The sequence below is a fragment of the Python bivittatus genome, unplaced genomic scaffold (genome assembly GCF_059951505.1).
Source record: "Python bivittatus isolate LINGU-HERP-01145 unplaced genomic scaffold, Pbiv_v1 ctg000660_np1212, whole genome shotgun sequence".
NCBI classification, from domain to species: Eukaryota; Metazoa; Chordata; class Lepidosauria; order Squamata; family Pythonidae; genus Python; species Python bivittatus.
The window spans coordinates 1,521,391-1,546,106 of NW_028277092.1; the positions used below are offsets into that span (position 1 = coordinate 1,521,391).

Sequence of the window (24,716 nt, forward strand, 5' to 3'; positions counted from 1 at the left end):
AGCAACTGGGTCACAACCAGCCCTACCCTACCTTCCCTCCTGCTCTGGAAGGGCCACCAAGTCCATCAAATCTCCTTCTCCCACCCCCACCCCCCCGAAATGCCATTTCTCACCCAGTTTAAAGGCTGATTTGCAGATCTGGAAGCTTTCTGGCCAATGGACAGGTGAGGGCCCGTCAGTGGCAAAGGGGGATGTTGATCCAGCCCCCCCTGGAGGAACAGAGGGGCTTGGGGGTGGGCTGAAGGGCTCCCACATCAGGAGGTCATTATTGATCCTGGGGGGTGGAAAGGAAGAGACAATGAATGCAAACCACCCGCCTGCCACATCCAAAATGTTCCAACTGCATGCAAGGGAAAACAATAAATCACTCTCCTAAACTCTTCCACCAACTTCTTGAAACTACGTGACATCCTAAATTCTGTCCCAGAGCCTCCAGATGGTTTAGGACTGCAACTCCAGGAATCCCCCACCCAGACTGACCTTTGGTATTCTAGGTTACCCCCCAAGAGAATTCTGGATTGATGTCAGCCAAATGTCAGAGCCAAATCCAGCAGGTTCACCATGGCCCTATGAACCCCAACATGGGGCAGGCAGAAGCCCCAAAGTTCTGCTTTCCAAAATGTATGGGAAGAAAACCTCCAGTGCCTCAGTGAGAGAAGATACAACTTGCCTTGTAGGAAGTCTCAATGTCAACTGTGGCATCTCCACTTAAAAAGGATCAGGCTCTTTCTCTCAATGAGAACTGGGGCAGCCAATTGGGGCCTGCAATACTGGAGATACGGACTACTATTCTGATTTGGTCCAAGGCGATCCAGCTGCTGGGGTGTCAAGACCCCACAGCAGCCTCTCAAAGACCTCCCAGTTCTTCTTCAGTCGCATCATCCTGTATCCCCCATGGCCATCCAACGTTCTCCAAGCCAGGCATTCTGACCTGTTGTAGATGCTCTCGTAGAACTTCTTGCTCGGGAAGAAGATGTGGATGGTGGGGAAGGTCAGCTCCAGAGTGTAGCGGGAGGCCGCCAGCGTCTGGCTCTGGAACTCAGCCATCTCCTCGGGATCTCCAGGGATGACCATCTTTAGAGGAAGAGGAGAGGATGAGAAATGAGGAAGAAAGATACCCCTAGCAGCCTGGAGAAAGGGGGCCTCCATCAAGGGGGCAGTTTTTTGGGGGCCGAGGGTGGGCCTGTTCCCCAAGGAGTAGGTGAGGCCAGAGCAAGAATTCACTTGGATTTCCTTTCCACTGAAATGCAATTAAAAGTCATTCTTACTAGAGCCCAGTCTCTATTGCAGTGTTTCTCAACCTTGGCAAGTTTAAGATGGGTGGACTTCAACTCCCAGAATTCCCCAGGCAGCCTTGCTGGGAGTTGAAGTCCACCCATCTTAAACTTGCCAAGGTTGAGAAACACTGCTCTATTGAATAGCTGTTGCCACAGCCATCTCAGCTTTCAGATGCTTTTCTGTAGCCCCAATCCTCTGGCTGGGCATCTCTGGGCTAAAGCAGACCTCCTTGGCCCGCTGCCTCCTGACCCCAACGGATGGGGCGGCTGGAAAGCTTCACACCTCCTCTGTCTCATACATCGTCCGCTTGGAGGAGAAGGGCGAAGGCTCTGGCTGCTTCAGCTCGCAGGGGCTTTCAACCGTCGAGAGCTCCATCTCTTCAGCTTTTGCCAGCACCGAATCCCAGGGGCCCTCCGTGGGTGGAGGGCAGAAGGTCAGGGTGAGTCTGCCAAGGAGAGGAGAGCGCTGGGCAGGGATGCCTGGGTCTCCACCACCATCCCTCCTCCTATTGTAATCTCAGCCGTGGAGGCATGGGCAAGAGCCCCCCTCTCTTTGCAACAGCAAAACCCTATCTTCTCTGCTCATGACAGACTTACTTTGGGAGGAGATATTTCTTCCCAACGCCTCTGGCCAGCAAGTCAGGGGCTTTGCCCACCCGAAAGCAAGGCACCGACGGGTTCTCCCCATCTTCGTAGATGCCTGTGGAATAACGGGACAGTTCATGCCTGCTTCCTGCACATCAGAGGCCTTGCAGCCTCCTCCAGCCCTCGATGCAACAGAAGGTATTTGCAGGGCTGTCTCTCCCTGAGGGTATCTGCCTGTTGCACCAGAGCCAATAGAGTAGGCACGCTCCAGGTCCCTTCCCTGAAATGCTGCCATCCAGCAGGACCTCAGAAGCCTGCCTTGTCCGTGGCTGCCCCAACCTTATGGAACCCCCTCCCCCGGTGACCCGGGAGGCTCCCATCTCACCCTTTTAGCCTTCTGGAAGGCCATCAAGGCTTGGCTCTTCACTCAGGCGCTGGGATAGAGCGGTGGGAGCCTATGGATGGTTGCTGAGGCATCCCAAGGGGATGGGTGAGGCGCCAGGTTTTGGTTGTGGTTTTTATAGTTTGGGATTTTTTATTGTTGTGAGCTGCCCAGAGCTGTTTTAAGATGGGCGTCCATACAAATCTTTTAAATAAACAAATAAATAAATAAAATAAGATGGCACAACAGTGGTGAGGGCCTGTTGTGAAGCCTGCTCACCTTCTAGCAAGAGTTAGTGCACTAGAGAGGACCAAGTTCAGGATTTGAGGGGGTGACCTTGGTGTTCTCTTCCCAAGGAGCCCAATACATTAGCCTGTGTTCACACATCATGCTTTACCTGCTTTCTAAACGGACCCATTTCCTAAATGGACTCATTATGCACACCTGTTAGCCCCACAAGGTAAGCCAGACTAAGAAACCAGCACCATGTAGGCCAGGACTACTTTGACTGTAACAGCTCTAGTAACAGAATCTTGTGCGTCTGAATGCGCTTCCCTCTCCCTCTCTTTATCTTCATGAGAATTAGGGAGGGGGCCTATCTGAGACGTTTACTCAAACTAATTTCTTGGACTGGGCTCAAGCCCCGCTTATCTGAGCATTGCCTTGGTAGCAGCTCTTCCTCCTGTCCTTCGAGGCTATTCCCTCTTCCCTCTACAGCACTGTGTGGTAAACCACGAGCAAACTAAGCAGGCTGGGTCTGTACAACACACTAAGCCACAAAAATCTAAAACTGGCCAGATTTGTCATGTTGTGTCAAAGTGGCCACTGGGTTTTTCCCTGATCGGGTTAAGCATGCTCCGTGAAAGACACCAACATTTACGGTGCCTGTTGATTAAGCCTTAGAATGTCTACAGTATTCTGCCCCACCAAGGCGAGAGATTACGGGGCTTGGCTAGTCCAAGATGTCCCAGCAGATCTGTCCTTGGCCCTTTCGTAACTTCCTCCTGGGGAAGGAGGATCTTTGGGAAGAAACAAAATCCATCTCGTCTCTTACCATGCAAGTCGGCCAAGGTGACTTCCAACTGGGTGGGCCCCGTTGGCTCCAAATCCACGCGCAGCTCAATGCCGGCCAGGTCCAGCCGCAAGCTTTCCTTGCGCACCGCCTTCTCGGCCCAGGGACGCCTCTCGGGCCAGGCTCGGAGGTCCGGGATGGGGAACTGCAGATGCAGGGAGGCTTTGGGGGCCCCCAGCTGCACGCTGGCCTGCCATCTGGCAGCCGGGGGGAAACCTGGCTGGCACCAGCAAGGGGCAAGGAAAGAGAAGAAAACCTCAGTGGGGAAGGAGACGGCGCTGCCATCTCGAGCCGGCCACCTCCCCTCCCCCTTACCACGGGTCCCTCTGGAGGATAGCCGCCCGGCCTGGGTGGCCCCATGGCAGGCTGCAGCAGGGAGCAGAGGCGATCCAGCGTGCCCAGGTCCACTTCGGAGCAGAACTCGGCCAGCTCCACCACCAGCTCCACCGTCAGCTTGGCAGAGGCAACTTTGGCAAGGCAACTCTGCAAGGATGGGGCAAGATGTCAGCCTAGACCAGCGCTTCTCAACTCTGGCAACCTGAAGACGCGTGGACTTCAACTCCCAGAATTCCCCAGCCAGCAGGCTGAGAAACACTGGTCTAAACTTCCAAGGGGTTGGCTCATTTGAGAGCCAGTTTTAAAGAGGAAAAATTGATGCCTTACGTCAGCCCCAAATCCCTCAATCCGCAAAAAAGGCGCACGTTTTGGCCCGCTCACACTGGGGAAGGCATAGAAAGATGCTAATGGGCCAGATGAAGACTCCAGGTAGCCCTTCTACACCTCTGCCCTCCACCCATGTCTAGATTTCTGCCCCTATTCATCCTCCCTTGGATTGTAAGCTCCTTGATGGCAGAGATCTCTCTATCTTGGACCTATGAATTTCTCAGGGCTCCAGTTTTACTCATGGTACAGGATCAATTCTTTGGTCTGAAAGCTAAAGTGACAAAAACATTTCTGAGGACCTATTTCCAAATCCTTTTGAGAGCCAAATGATTTTCAGCACTTTAACCTGAAACCAAGTCATGGAGCATCAATAAAAGACTGCAAGATCAGATGTTAAGCCAGATTCTAATACTTCCTGCACTTAATAAAAGGGACTTGGATTCCTGCTCTGCTAAATTGGGGGTTGAGTGACAAAGCAATTTTTTGTGTTTCTTGCTTCAAAATAACACGAAGCAAAATATTGATTTCCTGTGTGTGTGTGTGTGTGAGAGAGAGAGAGAGACTCAGGGCCACAAAAAAATGGCTCTGCAATTGTGGCTGCTGTTCTGGTTGTAAATCAAGAGACAATGATAATGAAATGACTTCACATTATGAAAACCACCATCATGAGCCATGAGGTTTGCACCTTTCTGCTTCCTTCTGTGCGAGATGATTTCCCGATTGCTGTTCCACCTTAAGGAAACCAATCGAAGACAATCTCTGTAGCTCAGGGTTGAACGGTGGAGTCCGTGGGGTTCTCTGAGCTTGGCTGTTTTCTTGCAGACGTTTCGTTACCCGGCTGGGTCACATCTTCAGTGCTAGAAGGGAGTGGGGTTTGCTCCCTGCTTATATACTGCGGCATGACCTGCCAGTGTTGGTGGGGGAGTAGTTTTTTCCTTGGTAGTTCCTAGATTGGGCTGTTGTTTACTGCTTGATTGTTTGTCTGGTGTTAATCCCTGCTTATCTGGGGGTTGATTGCTGGTGAGGAGGTGTTCTGGTCTTTCTGTTTCCTTTTTACTGTCTCTTTTGAATAGTTGTTTACGTGCCTGTTGGTGGCCACCTTGTCTGAATACCAAGCTTCCTGGAATTCCCTCGCATTTTTGGATTTAGCCTGGTCTAAGATGCTGACAGTTTCCCAATTGAAATTATGGATAAGTCTGTCCATGTATTGTGAGATGAAGGAGTTAAACCTTAAGGAAAACCTACCTTGCATTTTATCTACCCCAGGAACCGGCAAATCAGGATGTGGGCTGGGTTGGAGAGGGAAAAGAAGAACTACTCTTTCACCCTGATCTAGGTTTACAGACCAGACACCTGAAGCCTTAAAGCACCACAGCAGTTTAACTTCCTGTCCAAACCCGCTCAGTCTCCCTGGCTGCATTGCCACAACCCTTAACCCAAACAGCTGGGGGCTGGAATATGAACTTTCACACACCCAAGTCTCTTCCTACATCAGAGCTCAAGCAGCTTTTCAGAACCGAATGAAATGCTTTGCTTTGTGCCACAGCTAAATCACCTACAGGATAAATATGGGCCTGTGGTTTATAAATAGGGGAGTTGACGTGCTGAGCTAAGCTTGTTGGTTTTGGCGTGGCACAACCCAGCCCCTACAGTTTGTAAACGCTGGTGGATGAGTTAGCTCCTCCAAACCATAGTTAGACTCACCATGGTGTGGGCAAATCAAATCGGTGTGTTCCTGGGATTCCAGGCTGCGCTGATGGCAACAGACTTGTCACACAACGGTTTTATAAACCTAGGAAACCCTTGGCAGGACTTTGACAGGCACAGATAGGATTGGTTGCCACTGCGTGCTCCCCCTGGCTAACAAGGTATTTACAGTTGACTACAGTGTTTCTCAACCTTGGGAACTTCAAGCTGTGTGGACTTCAACTCCCAGAATTCCCCAGCCAGCATGGCTGGCTGGGGAATTCTGGGAGTTGAAGTCCACACAGCTTGAAGTTCCCAAGGTTGAGAAACACTGGTTTACTATGTTGTCTTGAAACGTTTTCAGGAGCAGGCCATTCGATAATGCCATGACCCCTCTATTTCTTGTTCCTTGCACGCTTGGTGACACCCCCGTGTTTTGTTTGTTTTGTACGAACACCGCCAGCATCTTTCATGATGCAGACCCTCCAGGGCTTGAGTAGGTCTGCTTCAGACATGCACAGCAAATCTCTCCCACCCCCACCCCGATCACCCCACCCCAACTGGCATGCAAACCTTGGAGGGGGGCAGCTTCTCCAAGTGCTTGGCGTGGATGCGTGCGCAGGGCTGAGGCGACTGGCTGTAGGGAACGGTGCCCGGGGTGGGAAAGACCAGCAGCTGCAACAGAGAGAACGGAAAATCAGCTTTGGAAAGATGGCCTCTGCTCGTATAAGACGTTTATTAAGTTATAAAAAGCAAACAAGAACTAATCATCAGAGACAAGTAGAAAACAAGAAAGCTAGAGATAAAGAAGGAATACAACAGTGATGAAAATTAAAAGGGGAAAAAAGGAAAAATTACAAAGAGAATGATTTCCGACTTCCTATACAGCAGACACAGATAAATCGTATAGCGACTTCTTACTCTAAAACTACATCTTAACATATATGTTTTGTGTAACCTATTATTTTAACTAATCATCAAATCCGTAAATCATAATTTCATTTTTTTTCTGTCTCCTGCAAAAAGTCCAAAAGGGGCTTCCAACTGGCAATAAAGTTAGTACGACCTCTGCCGCCAACATCCTCACCTGCCTTTTTTCCTCACCCGGGTAAAGCACGCAGCCCTTCCTCCTTCGGGGTGGTTTATCGGGGGGTGAACAAAGTCAAGATGGGGCTGGGACGGCAGGATCTAAGCCCCACCCCTAAACTTCCAGCATGTCCTGTACTCTATTGATTAAACATCTTCCTACATCACTTCCAGGAAGAAAGCACCCCAACCCCACCAGCCTTGGGGATGCTGCCCCTCTCTCCAGAGACACTCCCCCCTCCGCACCTGAGTGTATTCAGGTTTTCCTGCTCTGCCGCCCGCTGGCCAGAGGCATTCCAAGATCTCCAGAAGGCCGAAGGAGGCGTCCCAGTTAAGTCCATGGAGCTGCCGAGAAGTCTTGCGTTCGCAGGTGAGTTGGACCGCGGCCGCCGTGAGCCTAGAAGACAGGAAGAGCGTGCACCTCCAACAAAGAGCCAGGCAGATGGGGCAAACCTAAGAGCAGGAAGAAACCCTGCCTGTTCTCTCTAGGGAGAGGATAACGCCCTGCAGTACAGGTAGTCCCCGGGTTAAGAACGCCCAGTTGAAGGACGACCTGTAGTTAAGAACGGAGCCTTACTGTAGCAAAATTTGAGTTAAATCCACAATGGTTCGAGTTCATGACACAATACTACTTATACAATATTATACAATAATACTGTTCCAACTTACGTACAAACTCGATTTAAGGACAGACCTTGGGAATGGACCTCGTGGGACTACTTGTAATCTTGGGAATGGACCTGGGGACTACTTGTACTCAAGGACAGAATGTGTGGAACTGGAGGGCTCCTGTCTCCAAATTCCGTATTCCTGTGCTCAGGCAGAGAACCTCCCTGCTCACATGGATTTATTTATCTAATGCAGTGTTTCTCAACCTTGGCAACTTTAAGATGTCTGGACTTCAACTCCCAGTTATGCTGGGTGGGGAATTCTGGGAGTTGAAGTCCAGACATCTTAAAGTTGCCAAGGCTGAGAAACATTGATCTAATGATTCAGTGGCTGCATCTGCACCATGTTAAACCTCAAAGCCAGGTGAAATGAATAACTGCTGGGTTTACATAACATGCTGGGCCCAAACAAATAACCAACAGCCTTTCTGACTTAATGGGGTGGCCTGGTTCGTTCAACATGCTGGGTTCCAGCTCAGAACAAGAGTGACGGTCACATCACAGCCTGTATTCGAAAGGCAACCTTTTGCAAACTGGTGTCTTTCAACTCACCTGGACTACAGCTCCCAGAATGACCAGGGGGCAGCCCTTACACATGTTCCCCATCCTTCCTCACAGCAGCCCCCTGCAGATCACTGCCTTCCCACTGGCACTTGGAAGGGGGATTAGGGTCCCCGCCAATCAGGTCAGCAGCTGGCTGGCCAGAAATCATCAAGAGGAAAGCAGAAAGTTGGCCCCGGCTGGCCAGAGGGAAACAGCGGGTGGCCCCTGTTCCCTAGACCCACCTGACGTGGCTGCGCGGAATGGCCCCCTCGAAGCACTGGCGCAGGGGATGGAAGTCCCGGCCCCCGAAAGCAGAGTCCTTCAGGCCCCCCAGCTGGGAGAAGAAGCGCTGAGCCACCAGGAGAGGGAGGACCTCGGACGGAAAAAGCCCTGGAGGCTGATGGAGCAGGGTCAAGGTAAGCCCCCCGACAGTCACCCGCACCAGCATCTCAGGGCGCTGGCTCTCCAAGGAGGGGGGTGGCAAGTGGCCAGCCTTGCCTGAAAGAGAAAGAAAGGAAAAAGAAATCTGGAGCAGAGTGCCAACCCCTGTGTAGAAAGAGGAAGCTGAGAAGAAATTTGTGGACAGTGTGGAAAATGGGAGGGGGTCAGCTTCTTTCTATGTAAGAGAAAAGGACATTTGTGAGATTTAGAGCATCCTTTTTATTTACATGGCCCACAGAAACGTTTTTACAATTGCCAAAGGACCTGCCCAGGAGAAAAAAGCAAGGATCGGGTTTGGGAGGGGCTACAGAGAGCAGTGGGACCAATCTCCAGGTTGTTTTCTGCAGTTGGACCATCTTCAAAATCCCTTCTTTGTGGCTCCAAATGGGGGCACTGAGCCTCGTCATATCCCCCACGTGGCTCAGGGCTCTTCCGATGCACATCTCCCCTAGGTTGGGCAGAGGAATTACTGTTCTCCACACAGGAGGACACAAATGCTGCCTTCGCACAACACACTATCCCCAAACCTGGGTTAACAAATCACAGCGGCTATGTTCTTTCAACACACAATGCTCAAATGCACAAGCCGCATTACGATTTGACATGATGTTCACTCCACAGGCTATGAGAAGGGCTGAGTTTGCATACGATTCCGAACCACAAACAAGCCAACCCGATTTTAGCCTTGTCTAGCAGTTTGGTGGAGCCAGCTAGAGAGAAATGGGTCACCGTATCCTTCTGCACAGAGACATGGAGGAGGATGGAGTTTAAACCAGACTTCTGCAGCCCACGCTGGGCTCTCAGAAGTAAATTGGCCAAACCCATCTTCCATCTCTCTCTGAAACCAACTTTTCCTAATCTGATCTCATCTTGCTAAGTGATACAAGTTGTCCCAAGCATCTAGCCCTTGCTTGCTTAAGGAAGACTGTTTTAACACCATCCCTCTATCAGAAAAAAAAAAGGATGTTTATATTTCATGCAACATCAGCCTGGCCGCAAGAATGAAACAAAGAAAAATCATTGCACAATCCCCCTACTTTCCCCCCATCTTTTCCCAGACTCTCTGTGAAATTCCAGGAAAACCACCTTACTTGGTATCTTATTGAGACCTGGCAGGGTTGAGGCAAAAGGCAACCGTCTGTAACGCCGGGGGCTTCCCAAGATCAGCTGTGGAGTGAAAGAAACAGAGGAAAGAGCAAAGTGTTGGTGATGGAACAGCATTATTCCAGAAGATATATGATACATGATTATAGAGACAGAAGGAGGAAGAGTCTGAAATATTAAGGAGAGCTAAAACTGGGATCTATAACCAGAAAAGTGGGAATTCTCAAAAAAAAACAACCAGCAGCACTGTCGGAACCTACATCACCCAACTGTTGTTGTTTTCCATTGTATTGCATTCGTTGGGAGTTGGATTGATTTGTTTCTGCCACTTGTACCTTGGGGGGGGTGGCTGTTAATGGCTGTAATGGGAGTTGGGAAGCAGCTTAACCATATATGGGCAATTTAGACTGGCTTGATTGCCAGCCAGGCAGCTGGGGCCCAAAGAGCCCGGATGAAGCTCGGGGAGGAAGGAGAGAGGTCAACAACAGCAATAAGGGGAGGGGGGATAAATAGAGGGAGGTTTACCCAAGGCGTTAGTTTTAGCAAGGTTCTGTTTACAAGCTACATGTACCTCTTAATAAAGAAGTATTTATCTGACCCAAGCCTGGTTGCGTAAGAATGCTTCAGAACTGAGAGTTGGACATCGTGGACTTGACAAGCACCAACTGTGCCAGCGTTTACAAACTGGAGCCCTTCTGGCTGGTTGGTCTACAGCTCCCATTCTCCCCAGCCAGAAGCATGGGAGATACACAGAGGCGCCTTGGAGAAGGGGAATCAACACCAAGGTGCATAGTGCATTTAGAAACAATTGAGAAAAACGATGTTGTTTAAGGATTGCAACACCAAAGAAAGCAGCTGGACGAGGCTCTTACCCCCGGGGTAAAGGCTGGAGGCTGCAAGGGACCTGTGCTAATGCCACTGTGGATGGAGGAATCAAGATCAAGCTCTGAGAGGTCGCTGACTGAACGCAGAGATGTTACGCTGCTCATCATGGGGGCCATGGAGAAGAACATTTCTGCAGAGAAATTGTTGCGGGGGGTGGGGAGAGAGGGAACAGGTTTTAACATCTGCTAGTTCAGCCTGTCTTTCAAAGAGGACACTGGACACGTGGAGAGTGCAGAACATTTCTAGATTCTGAATTCCCAAACCAGGGGGTGGGTGTAGGTTCCTCACTCCTTGTGGATTTGTCAAACAGCAGAGAGAGACCTAAGTGGTGATTGTACCAAAGACGTCTGTTGCCCTGCCTAGCCCAGTCCTGCCTGCTCAGAAAATCACTTCCTCAAGACATGGTGAGAGCCAAGAACCAGGAAGGCAACTTCTGGCTGTATACAGCTGTCAACACAAGTTCCTAGTCCTCATGGTTATCAGCTATTTCCAGGATCAAAGGTAGTAGAACTCACACACTTCACTAACTCATGGTTGGCTTCGCTGGAGTTCATTAGGGAACCAGAATTGGTTGCGATTTGCCCAAGACACTATGCCATAAACCCCTGGTTTTCTACTGGCACTCAAGATTTGCTACAGTGGAAAAATCTTCAATGGCTTCTGATCTATACAAAAAGCATTCTTGGTTCAATTATTGTTTAAAATGTTATAGCTATTTATAACTGTATTTATATTTTAAAAGTTGTTAAGATTTTATCTTAACTCCTGCTTTGGTATCTTTTGCTTATTACCACTTATGCCTTTCCTGTGCTTTTGCACTATTGGCACTTACCCTCAAAGGGACTAGCATGTTGGGTATGTATGCAGGTAATTATTTCCAACAGGGCACTGAGTAATTTCTTTAACCTGTGTTATCAAATCCCAGAATCCTTAGTAAGAGCCAGGATGGGCAGGGAATTCTGGGAATTGATGCCCATCCTTTTAGAGAACATCCAGATGAGGAAAGGCTCCATGTGATTTTTAATTCAAAGGATGGTCTCCATAATTGGCTACTCGGGTCGTTTTTGATCAGGGGTGGCAGGAACCCAAGGCTTATTTCCCCAGAGGTTGGGGGGAAAGAGCTCCCTCTCTGAATCCAGAACAGAAAGCAGAGTGGGATAATTTCAGTTTGGTTGCCATGAAGCACAGGTAGGGAATTCTTTGCCCGTACTGCAGAAACAGGAACTGCAAGGGGAACAGTGAAGAAGGGAACCTAAAGGCTTGAAATAGGACATTGGAGAGAGTGGGGGATAAAGCAGGTGGGCCCAGTTCACACGTGGGTAGGCTGAGTTCTGGGGGGGGGGAATTACGGAGCAGTTCTTCATTTTTAAACTTCAACATGCCCACTTTACAATTTATGCTATACTTTCTGTTGGCTTCCTATTTGGGGAATCCAGAGTCTGGAAATATTCTGCAGACTCCAGGGCTGGAGGTTGCCCATCCCTGTGATAAATCTTTGGATGCAAAACCCTTTCTCATCCCTCAATCAGGAAGTGCGGATGAGGGACGAGGGGTGTGCAAAACGCTTTGAGCGCTTGACGATCCCATTTCGACTCCCAGACAGGGTGTTCCAACCATACTAGAAGGGGTCCAACCAATCCTGGAAGAATTCAAGCTCAAAAACATCCATTTCAGGCTCAAAGTCTCCTTGGGAGGCCGGAACAGTTGTTTGGGGCTTAAAATAGGGTGTTTTGGATTTAAAACCTTTTGTATTCCCCCTTCTAAAGGCTGACTTTTCCCCAGCCACAGCTGTGAAGGGCAAAGTACAAGCGCTCTTGGGGGAACACTGCTCAGACCTAAAGGGGGGGACAGGTGGGCCGTCCTGCAAAGTTTGTTAACTGTTGCATGTAGACCTGCAACAGTTTAATGCGCTGGTGGCCATTTTCATAGCCTCCCTATGAAAAGCACTGGGGAGGGGGATGGCTGGGACCCTCCCACCCAAGAAGGGGGGAGAAGGTGCTGAAGGGGGCCACCAGATCTTGAGAACCAAAATATCCCAAATCACTTGGACAGAACTGCAGAGGGTTCTCCTTGCTTCTTCCTGATCCTGGGGGAAGTCTGGGACAGCAAAGGAGAGGTGGGTCTCCCTAGGGCTCAAAGCCTCTGTTCCCAGGAATCACCTCCATTCTCTACTCCAGCAGCAGCCGCCAACCCCTCCAGACGTGCAGTAGCTGATCCCAACCCTGAATGCAGCTGCTGGCTAAGGTCTTGCTCAATCAACTTCAGATCTTCCGAATCCAGAGGGCGGTTTTTGCTCAGCTGCTCCTGCAGAACGCCAGATTCTTTGCGGGGTGGGGGGAGAGGAGAGAAGAAAAAGGGTGAGGGAAGTTAACCTCCAAGAAGAGGAGAAATCTGGCATCGCAATACCTTTGAATCAGTCATTCAGAAGTTGAAGTTGCAGAGACAATAAAAAGGAAACAAAAAGACCAGAACACCTCATCCCAGCAATCAACACCCAGATAAGCAGGGATTAACACCAGACAAACAATCAGGCAGTGGTTGTTTTCTTGCAGACGTTTTGTTACCCGACTAGGTAACATCTATGAACACCAACTAGCAGTCAGAAGACACGCTGAAAACTCCTTAATCTCACAATACATGGACAGACTTATCCGCAATTTCAATAGGGAAACTGTCAGCATCTTAGAGCAGGCTAAATCCAAAAATGTGAGGGGATTCAGACAAGGCGGCCACCAACAGGCACATGGAGATAAACAAAGAGACAGTAAAAAGGAAACAGAAAGACCAGAACACCTCCTCACCAGCAATCAACACCCAGATAAGCAGGGATTAACACCAGACAAACAATCAAGCAGTAAACAATACTCTAATCAAGGAACTGCCAATTCAGACAAACAATCAAGCAGTAAACAACAGCCTAATCTAGGAACTACCAAGGAAAAAACTACTCCCCCACCAACACTGCCAGAGCAAGTTACTGTATATAAACAGAGAGCAAACCCCACTCCTTTCTAGCACTGAAGATGTGATCCAGCCGGATAACGAAACGTCTGCAAGAAAACAGCCAAGCTCAGAGAACCCCACGGACTTCACAGAAAAAAAGAGGCCAGACAGGAACTGAATACGGAGAGGTCCTCTGGGCCAAACCACAGAACTCTACACAGCCCGCAAGGCATCCCGTTCAGTCCTTTCTCCACGCAGTGACACAGAGGCACAATTGTCACATTTTCCAGATTCACAAAACTCCTGGAGTCACCAAAGAGGTTGGATTCACCCAACACACTAAAGCCAAACTGCTTTGACTGTTATGAAGTTCCTCCTAATGTTAAACCGGAGTCTGCCTTCCTCTAACCTACATGTGTTTGTCTCCTCTTCTCATGCCCAGCTTCTTCCTTTCCCTTCATCGTTTCCAGGGCCCTGATCCCCCAGCCTCCTCTGTTCCTGCTCCATCGTCCCTGAATCCTTCCTCAAGTGAAGGGCCTAGGGCAGTGTTTCTCAATCTCAGAATCTTTAAGCATCGCTGGCTGGGGCATTCTGGGAGTTGAAGTCCACACAGCTTAAAGATTCTGAGATTGAGAAACACTGGCCTAGGGGCATGAGAGGGTCCTCCAGAAAGCCAATCTGACTGGGGGGGGGGCACTACCACAAAACTCGAAAGCCAGAGGCCTTCAACCATCTACACCTTGGCTTTTCCAGCCCTCCTGAGGGACCACATTGCTCACCAGAGAGGTTCAGGGATGATAGAAGGTCCGCCAGGTGCAAAATTTGCTGAGGGGCAAGTAGGAGGTGCAGTGATCCGATCTTTCCATCCAGCTCCAGCTGCAGGGGGAGAGAACCACGTTCCACTTCAAAGAGAAGCTCCCTGCCCATTCAGGTAGAGAACACGATATAGGAAACGGACAAATCCAGGCGTTCTGCCCAGAGGTCTGCTCTCGGTGCCACTCTCCCCCTTGACCCCACAGCCTAGCTCCCGTAAAGAAGAATCATCTTCTTTCTGTACACAGGATGCTAAACAAAGCATGGATTCAGGAGAAAAACCACAGAGTGAGAGATTTGCATACTTTCAAGATTAAAAAAAAAAAGCATTCCTATGTCTATTTCTTGACCTGGCCTACCTAGAAGGGTTGACATCAATCTTGAAAGTTTCTCTCTCTCTCCTGTTATACTATACAACAGTGTTGTCCAAACCTGGCCACTTTAAGATGAGTGGACTTCAACTCCCAGAATTCCCCAGCCAGCCATGGCTGGCTGGGGAATTCTGGGAGTTGAAGTCCACTCATCTTAAAGTGGCCAAGTTTGGACAACACTGCTATACAACATCAAGGGGGGGTTATTTTGAGCTTCTTTCTCATGCTTCCTTTAATTTCTGGACTGGGTCATCTCTTCTCCGTGTCGCTCCTTTAACGGCTCTCTCACACCTTCCATGAGGTGAGCTCCAAATTCCTTTGAACCACCCCCATCCTTACGAGATGGCTTGTTTGTGCAAGCTACTATTTATTCAACAACCCAGGTTATTCAACAACCCAGGTTTAAACAAATTATGGCTCGTTACAATGCGTGAGCCAGTCTAAAATACGCGGCATCAGGGTGCCTAACCTAGGGAAAGCCAGTTCAACTTATACGAGGGAGACCTGGCCCCAAGTCCGCACTCACCCAGGGGAGATCCTGACTCCACTTAGGCCCAATCTCTCCCTCGCTATGTTTAGCCTACCTCACAGGGTTGGTAAAATAAAACAGGGAGAACTTTTGAAATCATTATTTCTTGGCAGAAAGGCAGACCAGAAGTCGCCATCAACAAACACCCTAGTTTTGCACATCGCGTTCCCAAGTTGTCCTGAGGTATCCAACAATCACTGAGCAGGCCCAAATGACCTTGGCTCCAGGGAAGGCTTCATTTTGCTTGAGCTTAATCCTCATCTCAGTGTACCCGGAGCAGCTTCCGATCTGAAGCAGAGGGCTGGGTCCGGCTTCTTCCCTGGGGGAATCGCACAGCTCGGCCTCCTGGGTAAAATGGAGATCAAACTTCCCTAAATACGGCGCAGGGGACTCGCAGCACCGCAGCTGCCACCCAACAGGGACAGACAAGTGTTCCAGCAGACCCTCAGCTACCCCTCCCACCCCGACGGGAAGGGAATCTCCCACAAGGCCATACCTTCGGGCCCCGGGCACTGCCCTCACCAAATTCCTCATAGTAAAGCAAGACGCCGCTCAGCTGCAGGAACTTTTGTACAAAGGGCGGAGGCTGGTGGATGTCGACTGGTAGCGCCTGCCCAGGATCCCGCACCACTTCATCGCAGTAGTCCAACCTGTAAAGGGAGGAGGGGGATGCTCAGAACAAGACACCAGCCATTTCCCACCATACGAAGCCGAGTCATTCCTGGTTTGGGGCAGGCATTGGCTGCATTCACCCGTCACGCCTACCCAAGTTCCTGAACTGACTCATTTCCTGGGTCCGCCCAGGACATTAAACTGAAACCTGACCCGGCAGGCTGGGTTCTCCCAACACTGCCTGCCCCTCAATCTAACCCAAATGAAAAGTAGCCAAGCCTTGCATGGCGTGCAACTGCAGCCACTCGGTTGTGAACTGCTCTGGCTAAACCTGTTGTGTGAACTCAACCTTGGGGTGTAAAAAAACAGGGTTTGGGATTGAACACGTTGCCTGAAACTGGCCAGTTGTTGCTTATCCTACAGGCCACAGGTTAAGCAAGCAATGGCTTAGGACAACAGATGAACCAGATCATTCTCACCTGAGCCAGGGAGGGGCACCAGAACTGCTTAGCAGCCCCTGGGTGCCCTTTGACCGCACCGGGTTTTGCAGTTAACCTCCCTATTGGAGCTCCACAGGTAGCCAAGATATGATCTTCCCCCAATGCTGCCCTCCAGACGCATTGAGGCTCCAACACCCAGAATCCCCCAGCCAATGTGGCTCCTAGAAGTGTCCCTCCCTTCTTGCTCAGTGCCTTTCTTGAAGTAGTTAAAAAAAAACTCTTGAGATGCTTCCCCCCAGAAAAGAGCCCCCCAAAAGTCAAAAGAGCAAGCCCATTCGGGGAAGGAAAAAAGCTGACCTCTTGATGTGGATTTCCAGGGCCACACCGGCTGCCTCCCCACTTCTGGGCGTGTGTTCCACACGTATCACCGTGTCCAGAAAGGTCACTTCGATCCTTCTCAGAACTGGGAGAAAAACAAGATGCCAAGGATGATCTGGGCTGCAGAGCTCGGAAAGTCAAGCCCTCTTCACCCTTCGACGCCCAGGACACCCGTTGCCTCTTATGTTCTTAATAACGGATGTTCCTTGCACCACAGCTGGGCTGCCACTCTGGGGAGGGGGCCACCACTGAGACTGAATTCCTGCACTGTCCTTCGACCCCTGAGATCCTACGATTCCACCCCAGGCCTTCTCTGATTCTCTGATTCCATCTCAGACACACTTCACAGCGCTTGCTCCCGGTGCTGTGAAATAGCAACTCTGGACCAAGACCGAAAAGACCTAACAGGGAGATGGAAAGCTGGGAAACCAAATGCACAGTTTGCACTTCATGCTAAGCCATAACCTGGTTTGGTAGCCATTTCAAGGCACTCCTGAATCCGAAGCACGGATTAAGGAAACTGACCTCCACCGGATTCCCATCCTGGAGACCAGGACGTTCAAGGGGGCATGTGAGTTACCACAAGTTCACTCCAACCCTTGGTTCATGTCCAGGATGCTACTGTTCAGGGTCTTCTTATTTTACCCCTCTTTTATTACACTGGTTGGGAATGGGGGAAAGATACAGGATAAACCGGTGTTTTTCAACCTTGAAGATGTTTGGACTTCAACTCCCAGAATTCCCCAGCCAGCATGCTGTAAGATTTGTGGACCAACTCCCAGAATTCTGGGAGTTGAAGTCCACACACCTGAAAGTGGCTGAGGTTGAGGAACACTGTCCTAAACCATGGCTTTCAGCTTAGCACACTGACAACACTGTCTACAAACGTTCCGAAGCGTCCAGCCATAGGACCTGGTTTGAACAGCACTCTGCATGAGCTGGGTATGCAACCCCCCCAGCTTGCATTCACAGGACACCAAACCAGCAACTGGCCAACCACCCCCAGCCTGGTAGGTTGTGCAAACCCAGATTATGTGGATAATTGTTGGTTCAGACCACCAAACAATCAGAAAATGGGGCTAACTGCATAATCAGGGCAGTGTGGGGAAATGTGAATTCTTTTCAAGGACCTTTTAGGCTAAAAGAGTTGCCAGATATCAGGCAAAAGAAGGACACGCCCTCTTTTTCGTCCACACGTCCTCCGTCAAGCAGAATAGTCTTAAAATCAAATATTGTCTGGATTTTTGAATGTCTCTCTCTTTTTTTGTTTGGACTGTTTTCACAACAGTAGTCATCCAAGCTTTCGTGTGATCCAACCTTGTAAATTGTCTGCTTCTCTTTGCCTTGTCTGTTGACAGCCTCAACAGCCTAGATTTATGCTATTTAATTTATTTCCTCATTCCAGCCATCGGCTTCAACCCAGCTCTTTCAAACCTATGATCACTGCCGTCTGGAGATTACACGACCTGTCATACATTTCTATGGTGAAATCCGAAAAGCGTGTCGCCATTGATTCTATATTATTGTTAGTCTATATGCTTGGAAATAAAGATTTCTTGGAAAAAATATTGCTACTGAAAAACCAGTCTTTCTGATGCTGGAAAAAGTAATTTCATACACGTTAGCCTAAGTACTTTCTTTTTGCAGCTTTTTTGCTGTAATTTTTGTTGTGGATACCAAGAAAGTTAGACAGTGTGTCCACTTCCCCCCACCCCCAATTTGTCCTCGTTTCCAGCTGTCGGTGTCCTCCTTTGCCTGTTCAGATATCTGGTAACCCTACCTTTAGCAGCACCCTGGAAATCCCTAGGCAGAGGTTACCAAACCAAGAGATGCCCCTCTGCACCCTTAAAAAAACAGAGATGGAAATCAGAGCAGGCCAACATCCCCCAGCCAGAGCCTGCGCGTGGGTTGAAAGCGCTTCTAACGAGGCCTTTGTCCCCTTTGGTCAAGCCCCACGTGGCTGGGCAAGCCAGAACTACAGAGTTCTGCCAGGTCTCTTTAATCCTCATCTGGGTTAAATACTGAACCTTGGAAACAATAAGAGGAATTTCCCACTTGAGTCAATTAAGTGAGTCAATCAAGGCAAAGTCTCTTTGGATGGTTTGAAAGGCTTCTTCCCCATTTCCTTCCACCTGGGCAGAGCTGCCATCTACGAGCTGAGCTGCCAACTGACCCACCCACTCTATGTCTCTTGATTGCTTCAGTCTCTTCCTTCCACTCCTTTCTCAGCCCCCCCCCTCCCCCCTTTAGCCCCACATCCACCTGTTTCAATGGTCTGGGCAAACATCTCCAGGCCCTCCAGGGGCTGGGTGGCATCTGACGGCTCTTCAGCCTGTTCCTTCAAGCACTCCTGGGCCAGCTGCATGCTGGTGGTCATGCATGACGCCCAGCTTTGGGCCTCGGAACCAGAGTTCGCTGGGGGAGAAGAAGGGTTGGGAAGGAAAGGTCAGACACACAGGCAAGGGAGCTGCTAGGGCAGCAGGACCCCCCTTCCCCACCAGCAGGCCCCCACAGCTCTGCATCTCTCCCTGCAGCCCCGTTCCCCGCTCTGGCTCCCACCTCGACGATATTTGGGCCGACACGTGACCTGCAGGCCGCTCACTTCCACAGTGCAGTTCTCAGTGACTAAGGCAGACCAGGGGATGGTGACGGCAATGCTGTCAATGAAGCCATCCAGGATTTCCAGCGGGGCCCCCACGGACTCCAGGAACTCATTCACAGACTGCAAAGGGGAGACAAGGCAGCGGGAGGTGGTCAAACAGCAGAGAGCGGGCCCAAATTTATCCAAGCAAAACATCCTACTAAGATACAGAAGACGTGGACGCAGAGAGGAATTCAAATGTGTCACACGGAGGGCTGCCGTTTCCTGTCCCCCCTCCCAGCAACATCAATGACCATCATGATATGATCTGTGCCCTGCAGATCTTATAAACCAAACGCTGACACAAGAGAAACCAGAGGAGAAAAGGGGACCATCCGGTTATTTCAGTAAGGCGGGACACACACTGATTTCTTTAAGGAGCTGGCTGGGGAATTCTGGAAGTTGAAGTCCACATATCTTAAAGTTGCTAAGGTTGAGAAACACTGTGCTAGATACCTGGCAAAGATGAGCTGGTGGCATCTTCTTTGAAACTTGACACGACACCCATCTTTTTCATTAAGTGCCTGGCACAGATAGCCCAAAATAAAATAAGCCTCACCCAAAATAGTCCACTGAACAAATTTGGGAACATTTCAAATATTCCACCATAGGAAGCAAGACTCTGCTCCCTTGTGTTTTTCCCTAGGGTCATGAAAGCAAGCGGAGTACTTAATCATATTGAGCACTGTCTATATTCCACAGAAAAATTGACCAAGGGGATGATTTTTAATTGTAACAAAGAAACTTCTAATAGTAAACAGGCAGCAGACCACAAATGACTTTTATTGTTTTCTAAAGGAATGTTAAAATACTGGCTTGGTTGGTCCAGAAAACCAACCAATAAATTCTGGTTACGAACTATCACAGCTGAGATCCCATAACTCATCAAGCTAAAACCAAAAAAGTACACTATGTCTAGATTTGCACAAAAGCTCCACCAGTTCTGTTAAAGGCACGGCAGTGAATATTTGCACAATGTACAAAGCTCAGCAGTGCTATTTTTGCACGTGGCTCGGCACGCTGTGCAAGCTCCACCTCCTTGTTTATGATTCCCAGAAAATGGGTTAACTGAGTAACCAAGTTAAGCTTATTGCTGCATAGCAAGAGAAGGGCTTTGGCTCAGAGAAAAAGGATCACAATCATCTTGGGCGCCCACAAATATAAATTGAGACACGCCCAGAAGCAAAGGCCCAAATTTGCAGCTGTTGCTCCAGGCTGGCGTTTTCTTTTGGTGGCCAATCACCTCTTCCATGCACAGACACATTTGGCTTTCCTTGAGGGCAAAGACATCAACATCCCGTTTTTGCAGTCACTTCAAAACCAGGCAGTGAGACAACAACAGTGACGTGGAAAGAGAGCGCATGAGTCGGTTCTATAAAAACAAACATCCCAAATTCCTCTCCAGCTACTTGACACTTCTGGGAGTGTTGCTCCATCAGATGCTTGTTTTTCTTGTGCTCAGGGCTGGCTGAAGGGGCAGCTGAATCGCGCCAGGTCACCCTGTCCACGGGAAACGGGGCAGCAAGGCACCCCTCTCAGCTTCTCTGCTAGAATCTGGCAGGCTTCACACATCACGCCAACCTGTAACCCAGTCTAGTTTGGAGTTCACGTATGGAGCGAACATGGCCGTGAATCCAGCCCCGTGCCAGAATGCAGCCAGGGGAAGGGAGGTGGGCCTGGGGAGAAGCAGGAACGTGAGCTAATTAATACCCCGTCTTCTCAAATGAATCAGAAGGCCACCAGGACACAGTCCTGCTAACCCCAAGCTATCCTCAGGCCGCCACTTGTAATTTCTTTCTGGAAACCTAAAAATAGGCGAGGAGGATGACTTGCACAGATAATTATACTTGGGAGGCCTTTCTCCAGGCAAGACAAGGAACTTTGGAGCACGTCAACGCCTCCCCTTTCCACCTTGGACACACCAAATCACAATTTCCCGTTTCGTCAGGTTAATTGTTCCACAGTTGGCACCACCACATCCCAACATCTGCCATCTCCCTCACCCGAAACACAAGAGCCTCAGTGCAGAAGCAGCTGTTATGGGGCAGAAGAACTGACCCTTTTTTGGAAGTCCCTAACTTTGAGAAGGAGGGGGGTCATGATCTGGATGGGAAGCCAAGATGCTCCAGTCATTCTTGGCAAGAAAGGAGCTTGCACAAGCAACTCCCCTTATTTTTAGGGCACATCAGAAACACTTGGGGTTCCTTCTTCTCCTTCCTTCTTCCACGAGATTCTCCTTCCCATGAAGCTCTAACAACATCCCTACTTCACAGAAGGCCCCGTCAGAGTGAAGGCAGTGGCAGCTCGTGCTCAATGCCTCTTTGAAAGAGACCCCATTTTTCTCTTTCAGTTGACCCCTTTTTCAGAGCCAAGGAAATCAATGGCCATACAGACCAGGTCCACACATTTCCCTATGCCACAGCTGGTGGACCCACAGATTCCCAAGCAAAACAATGCCCGTTGGGTTCACACAACTCATTGACCAAATAATGCAAACCCAGATTAGGGTTGAGGGCCCTGTGTTTGGAAAGCCTTTTCTCCAGATGGACGCCTTCAGGTCAACCCTCTGCTCCCTATTCACCAGCAGCCCTTTCTACGAGCTTGCAGTTCTACGAGAGCTGTTCCGCACAACAACTTCCCAAGAAGTTTCAGCCTGTTGCCCCAGATGCTTGGAAGGTATTTTAGGAATCACTTTGTCCAACCTAACAGCCTGTGAGGTCCGGACAACCAGCAGGGAGACCCAGGTGCTAGTCCATCCTCAGCCTCATAAAGTTAATTGGGGAACTTTAAGCCCATCGGCCCAACCTACCCCACAGGGCTGTTGTGGTGGAGAAAAAAAGAGCAGGGCTGGCACGTACCCTACTTTGAGCTCCTGTACAAAAGGGAGAGTAGAAATCTAACCGAGAGATGAACGGATCTAACCCATAAATAAACTCACTGTCCAGAAAGAGTACAAAGGGCCAAACAGATAAGGAGCACCTACTTAGTTCATGATTTGCTAGATCAGCTTGTAACTAGTTGGAGAAGCTGGACTAAGTTTCTCCAACTCTCCAATACACTCAGACACCTCAAAGCCATCTCGCTGGGGCTGGTCGAGGTCAACCTTGGTCAGGGTCTTAGGCAGATTTACAGAGTAAACCCAACCCACTGCGGTAGTTTAGGGTGTAGCGTATGGACCAGACTCAGAAAATGGCTTCATTCAGTCCCTGATTTAAGCTTACTGGGTGAATGTAGACTGATTGCGGAGCGCACAGACAGCATTTCCCAACCGGATAACCTCCTGTTATATTGGACTTCAACTCCCAGAATCCCTAGCAGGCAGCTCACTAGGAAGCAGTAGCTAGCCAGATGGGCTAAGGCTTCTGGGAGTTGAAGTCCAACATATCTGGAGAGCACCAGGTTGGGCAGGGTGTCTTCCCAGAATTGCTAGCAAACAGCCAACTAGGAAGCAGTGGCTAGCCAGAGGGCTAAGGATTCTGGGAAGTGAAGTCCAAATGCTTGGAGGATGCTGGGGTAGGGGGGGTTGGTCAAAGGCTTGGTTAGAGCTGGAGCCAAGCGCTGCTTTTCACTGAAATGTCTCCTCTTTTCTTTCCTTTCATGTTGAGTTCTGATTGAACATTAGGAAAAACATCTTAATTGTAAGAATAAGAGGCAGGGGACTCCTTTTGCTGGATTCTTGCACAGACCGTGTGTGCGTGTCTTTGCAACCTCTGTAGTGAACGCAGCCCGGATCGCACCACTACCCTCAAATAAACCCAGCCCCGCTGTTCTCTTGCAGCTGCCATAAACAGGAAATACCTTGAACTTTGAAGAAACTCCATGAAAAACGGCATGTTGAGACTCAGAGCCCATTCCTAGCAGAGCACATCATGGTCCACAGAGGGCCGCAGGCCCAGCTCCACCAGACCCCCCTGCCTCACAGGGCTGTTGTGAGAATGAAGAGGGGTTCCCCCCCCGGAGTCTTACCACCCTCTCTCAGCCCAAACCATCTCTCTCCTGGGCTCAGCCTCTCCCACCTCACAGGGCTGTGGGGAAGAGATTTTAGGCACGCTAAAAATCCAACTACTCTCCACCTTTTAGCAAAAGCCGTTATGGGTTTTCAAGGGAAACCCACCCGGCAGGACTGTTGTGAGAGGTACCAGTGGGGTGTGTGTGTGAGTTCTTGCTCTCCCTCACAGGGCTGTTGTGAGAATACATACCCCAGGCAAGGTGCAGGTGTTTACACAGCTGTTCTCTCTCTCTAAAAAGCTATACGCATCTGTACTCACCCATATATATAAGTATTTTATAGCTTTCCATACACAGATACCCAACAAATCTATCACTTTGTGTTCATTGTACTGTATGAGTGTACATCTCTGCCTCAATAAATCCACTACACACATGTACAAAACATGCACACACAGATTTCTACACACACCTTAACTTCAATATATCTCTGTATCTACAGGCATATGATAGAGCAGTGTGTTTCTCAACCTTGGCCGCTTGAAGATGGGTGGACTTCAACTCCCAGAATCCCCCTTGCTGGTTGGGGGATTCTGGGAATTGAAGTCCACCCATCTTCAAGCAGCCAAGGTTGAGAAACACTATATGCCATGGATTGGTGCACCCCTTCCTGTGTATCCCCAACACAACCACCTCTTGGATGAGTCGACACTACACCCCCCCTCACTCCCAGCCCCTTAGGCAGCTGCCTCTCCTGGAAGGGGGGATTATGGGGTTTGTAATCCCAGGAAACCTCGGGGCGGAAGGGGCGGAGGGCTCGGTAGGCCGCGAGCAGAAAAGCGGAAGCTCTACCGGTGGGCTTTCTGCCTGCCCGGGAAGCCAGTGAGAGAGCGGGAGCCAAGCCAGCCGAGGCGCCCGCTCTCTGCCCTTCCCTTCCCTTCCCTTCCCTTCCAGCCGGGAAGAGGCTCACCCAGACGTCGAGATGGAGGCGGGTGAGGCGGCCGGCGCCCGCGTAGAGGTCGAGGCTGAGCTGCTCGAGGCCGAGCCGCTCCTCCAGGAAGTGGCCCAGGTAGTGCTGCAGCAGGTAGCGGCAGGCCCGCTTCTTGATCGAGCTTGACCACGGGAAGAACCACCGGGACATGATGACGGCGGCGTTGTCGGAGGAGGCGGCCGCCGCCCGCGGCACTTCGCCCGGCCGGCGCGATCACTCGACTCCCCGGCTCCGCACCCGGCTTCTCTTGCTCTCTAGGCCCGACCTGCTGGCCGACGGGGTCGCTCATTGGCCGCGCCACCCCTTTGCTCTCGCTTGATTGGTCGCTCGGCAGAACCCGCGGGTGACGTAGGCGAAGGAGGCGGCGACCTGAAGGCGAGGAGATGAAAACACACCACCGGGGGGCGGGGCGCGAAAGAAGTTCCCCTTATCACTAGAAGCAAAACATAGAAGAGCAGCCCATCGCCTGTAGGAGAAGGCACTTCCGGGCTCCCGAAGAAAACATGATTTTTGCTCTTCGTGAAGAGCGCGGTTCAGAGCACCGGTGGTGCAATTTGGAAGGTTTGGCTTTTGGCCTTTGGCCTGAGTGGTTGCGAGCTTCCCTTCTTAAAGACGGTCATCATTCTGACCTTGAAGGCTTCCAAGAGCTGCAAAAAGG

General features: G+C 50.1%; 1 protein-coding gene across 3 annotated transcripts in view; it reads right to left on the reverse strand.

The window, feature by feature from the left end:
• Positions 1-24,386, reverse strand: part of ATG2A (autophagy related 2A) — a 43,751-nt gene extending 19,365 nt beyond the window's left edge. The window contains exons 1-19 of one of the 3 annotated variants that reach the window (XM_088151056.1): positions 24,038-24,351; positions 19,038-19,200; positions 18,741-18,893; positions 16,458-16,563; positions 15,545-15,698; positions 15,265-15,393; positions 14,115-14,211; positions 12,552-12,713; positions 10,380-10,522; positions 9,495-9,570; positions 8,205-8,460; positions 6,998-7,148; positions 6,239-6,340; positions 3,632-3,799; positions 3,299-3,536; positions 1,875-1,977; positions 1,561-1,723; positions 932-1,074; positions 114-274 (exon numbers count right to left, since the gene is read on the reverse strand). In XM_088151056.1, the coding sequence (XP_088007182.1) occupies positions 114-274; positions 932-1,074; positions 1,561-1,723; positions 1,875-1,977; positions 3,299-3,536; positions 3,632-3,799; positions 6,239-6,340; positions 6,998-7,148; positions 8,205-8,460; positions 9,495-9,570; positions 10,380-10,522; positions 12,552-12,713; positions 14,115-14,211; positions 15,265-15,393; positions 15,545-15,698; positions 16,458-16,563; positions 18,741-18,893; positions 19,038-19,200; positions 24,038-24,208 (2,839 nt within the window). In that variant the 5' untranslated portion in view covers positions 24,209-24,351. Of the gene's footprint in view, positions 1-113; positions 275-931; positions 1,075-1,560; positions 1,724-1,874; positions 1,978-3,298; positions 3,537-3,631; positions 3,800-6,238; positions 6,341-6,997; positions 7,149-8,204; positions 8,461-9,494; positions 9,571-10,379; positions 10,523-12,551; positions 12,714-14,114; positions 14,212-15,264; positions 15,394-15,544; positions 15,699-16,457; positions 16,564-18,740; positions 18,894-19,037; positions 19,201-24,037 lie in introns of those variants that run through there. The other 2 variants (XM_088151057.1, XM_088151058.1) reach the window with 2 other exon arrangements.
• Between the last annotated feature and the right edge of the window lie 330 nt (positions 24,387-24,716).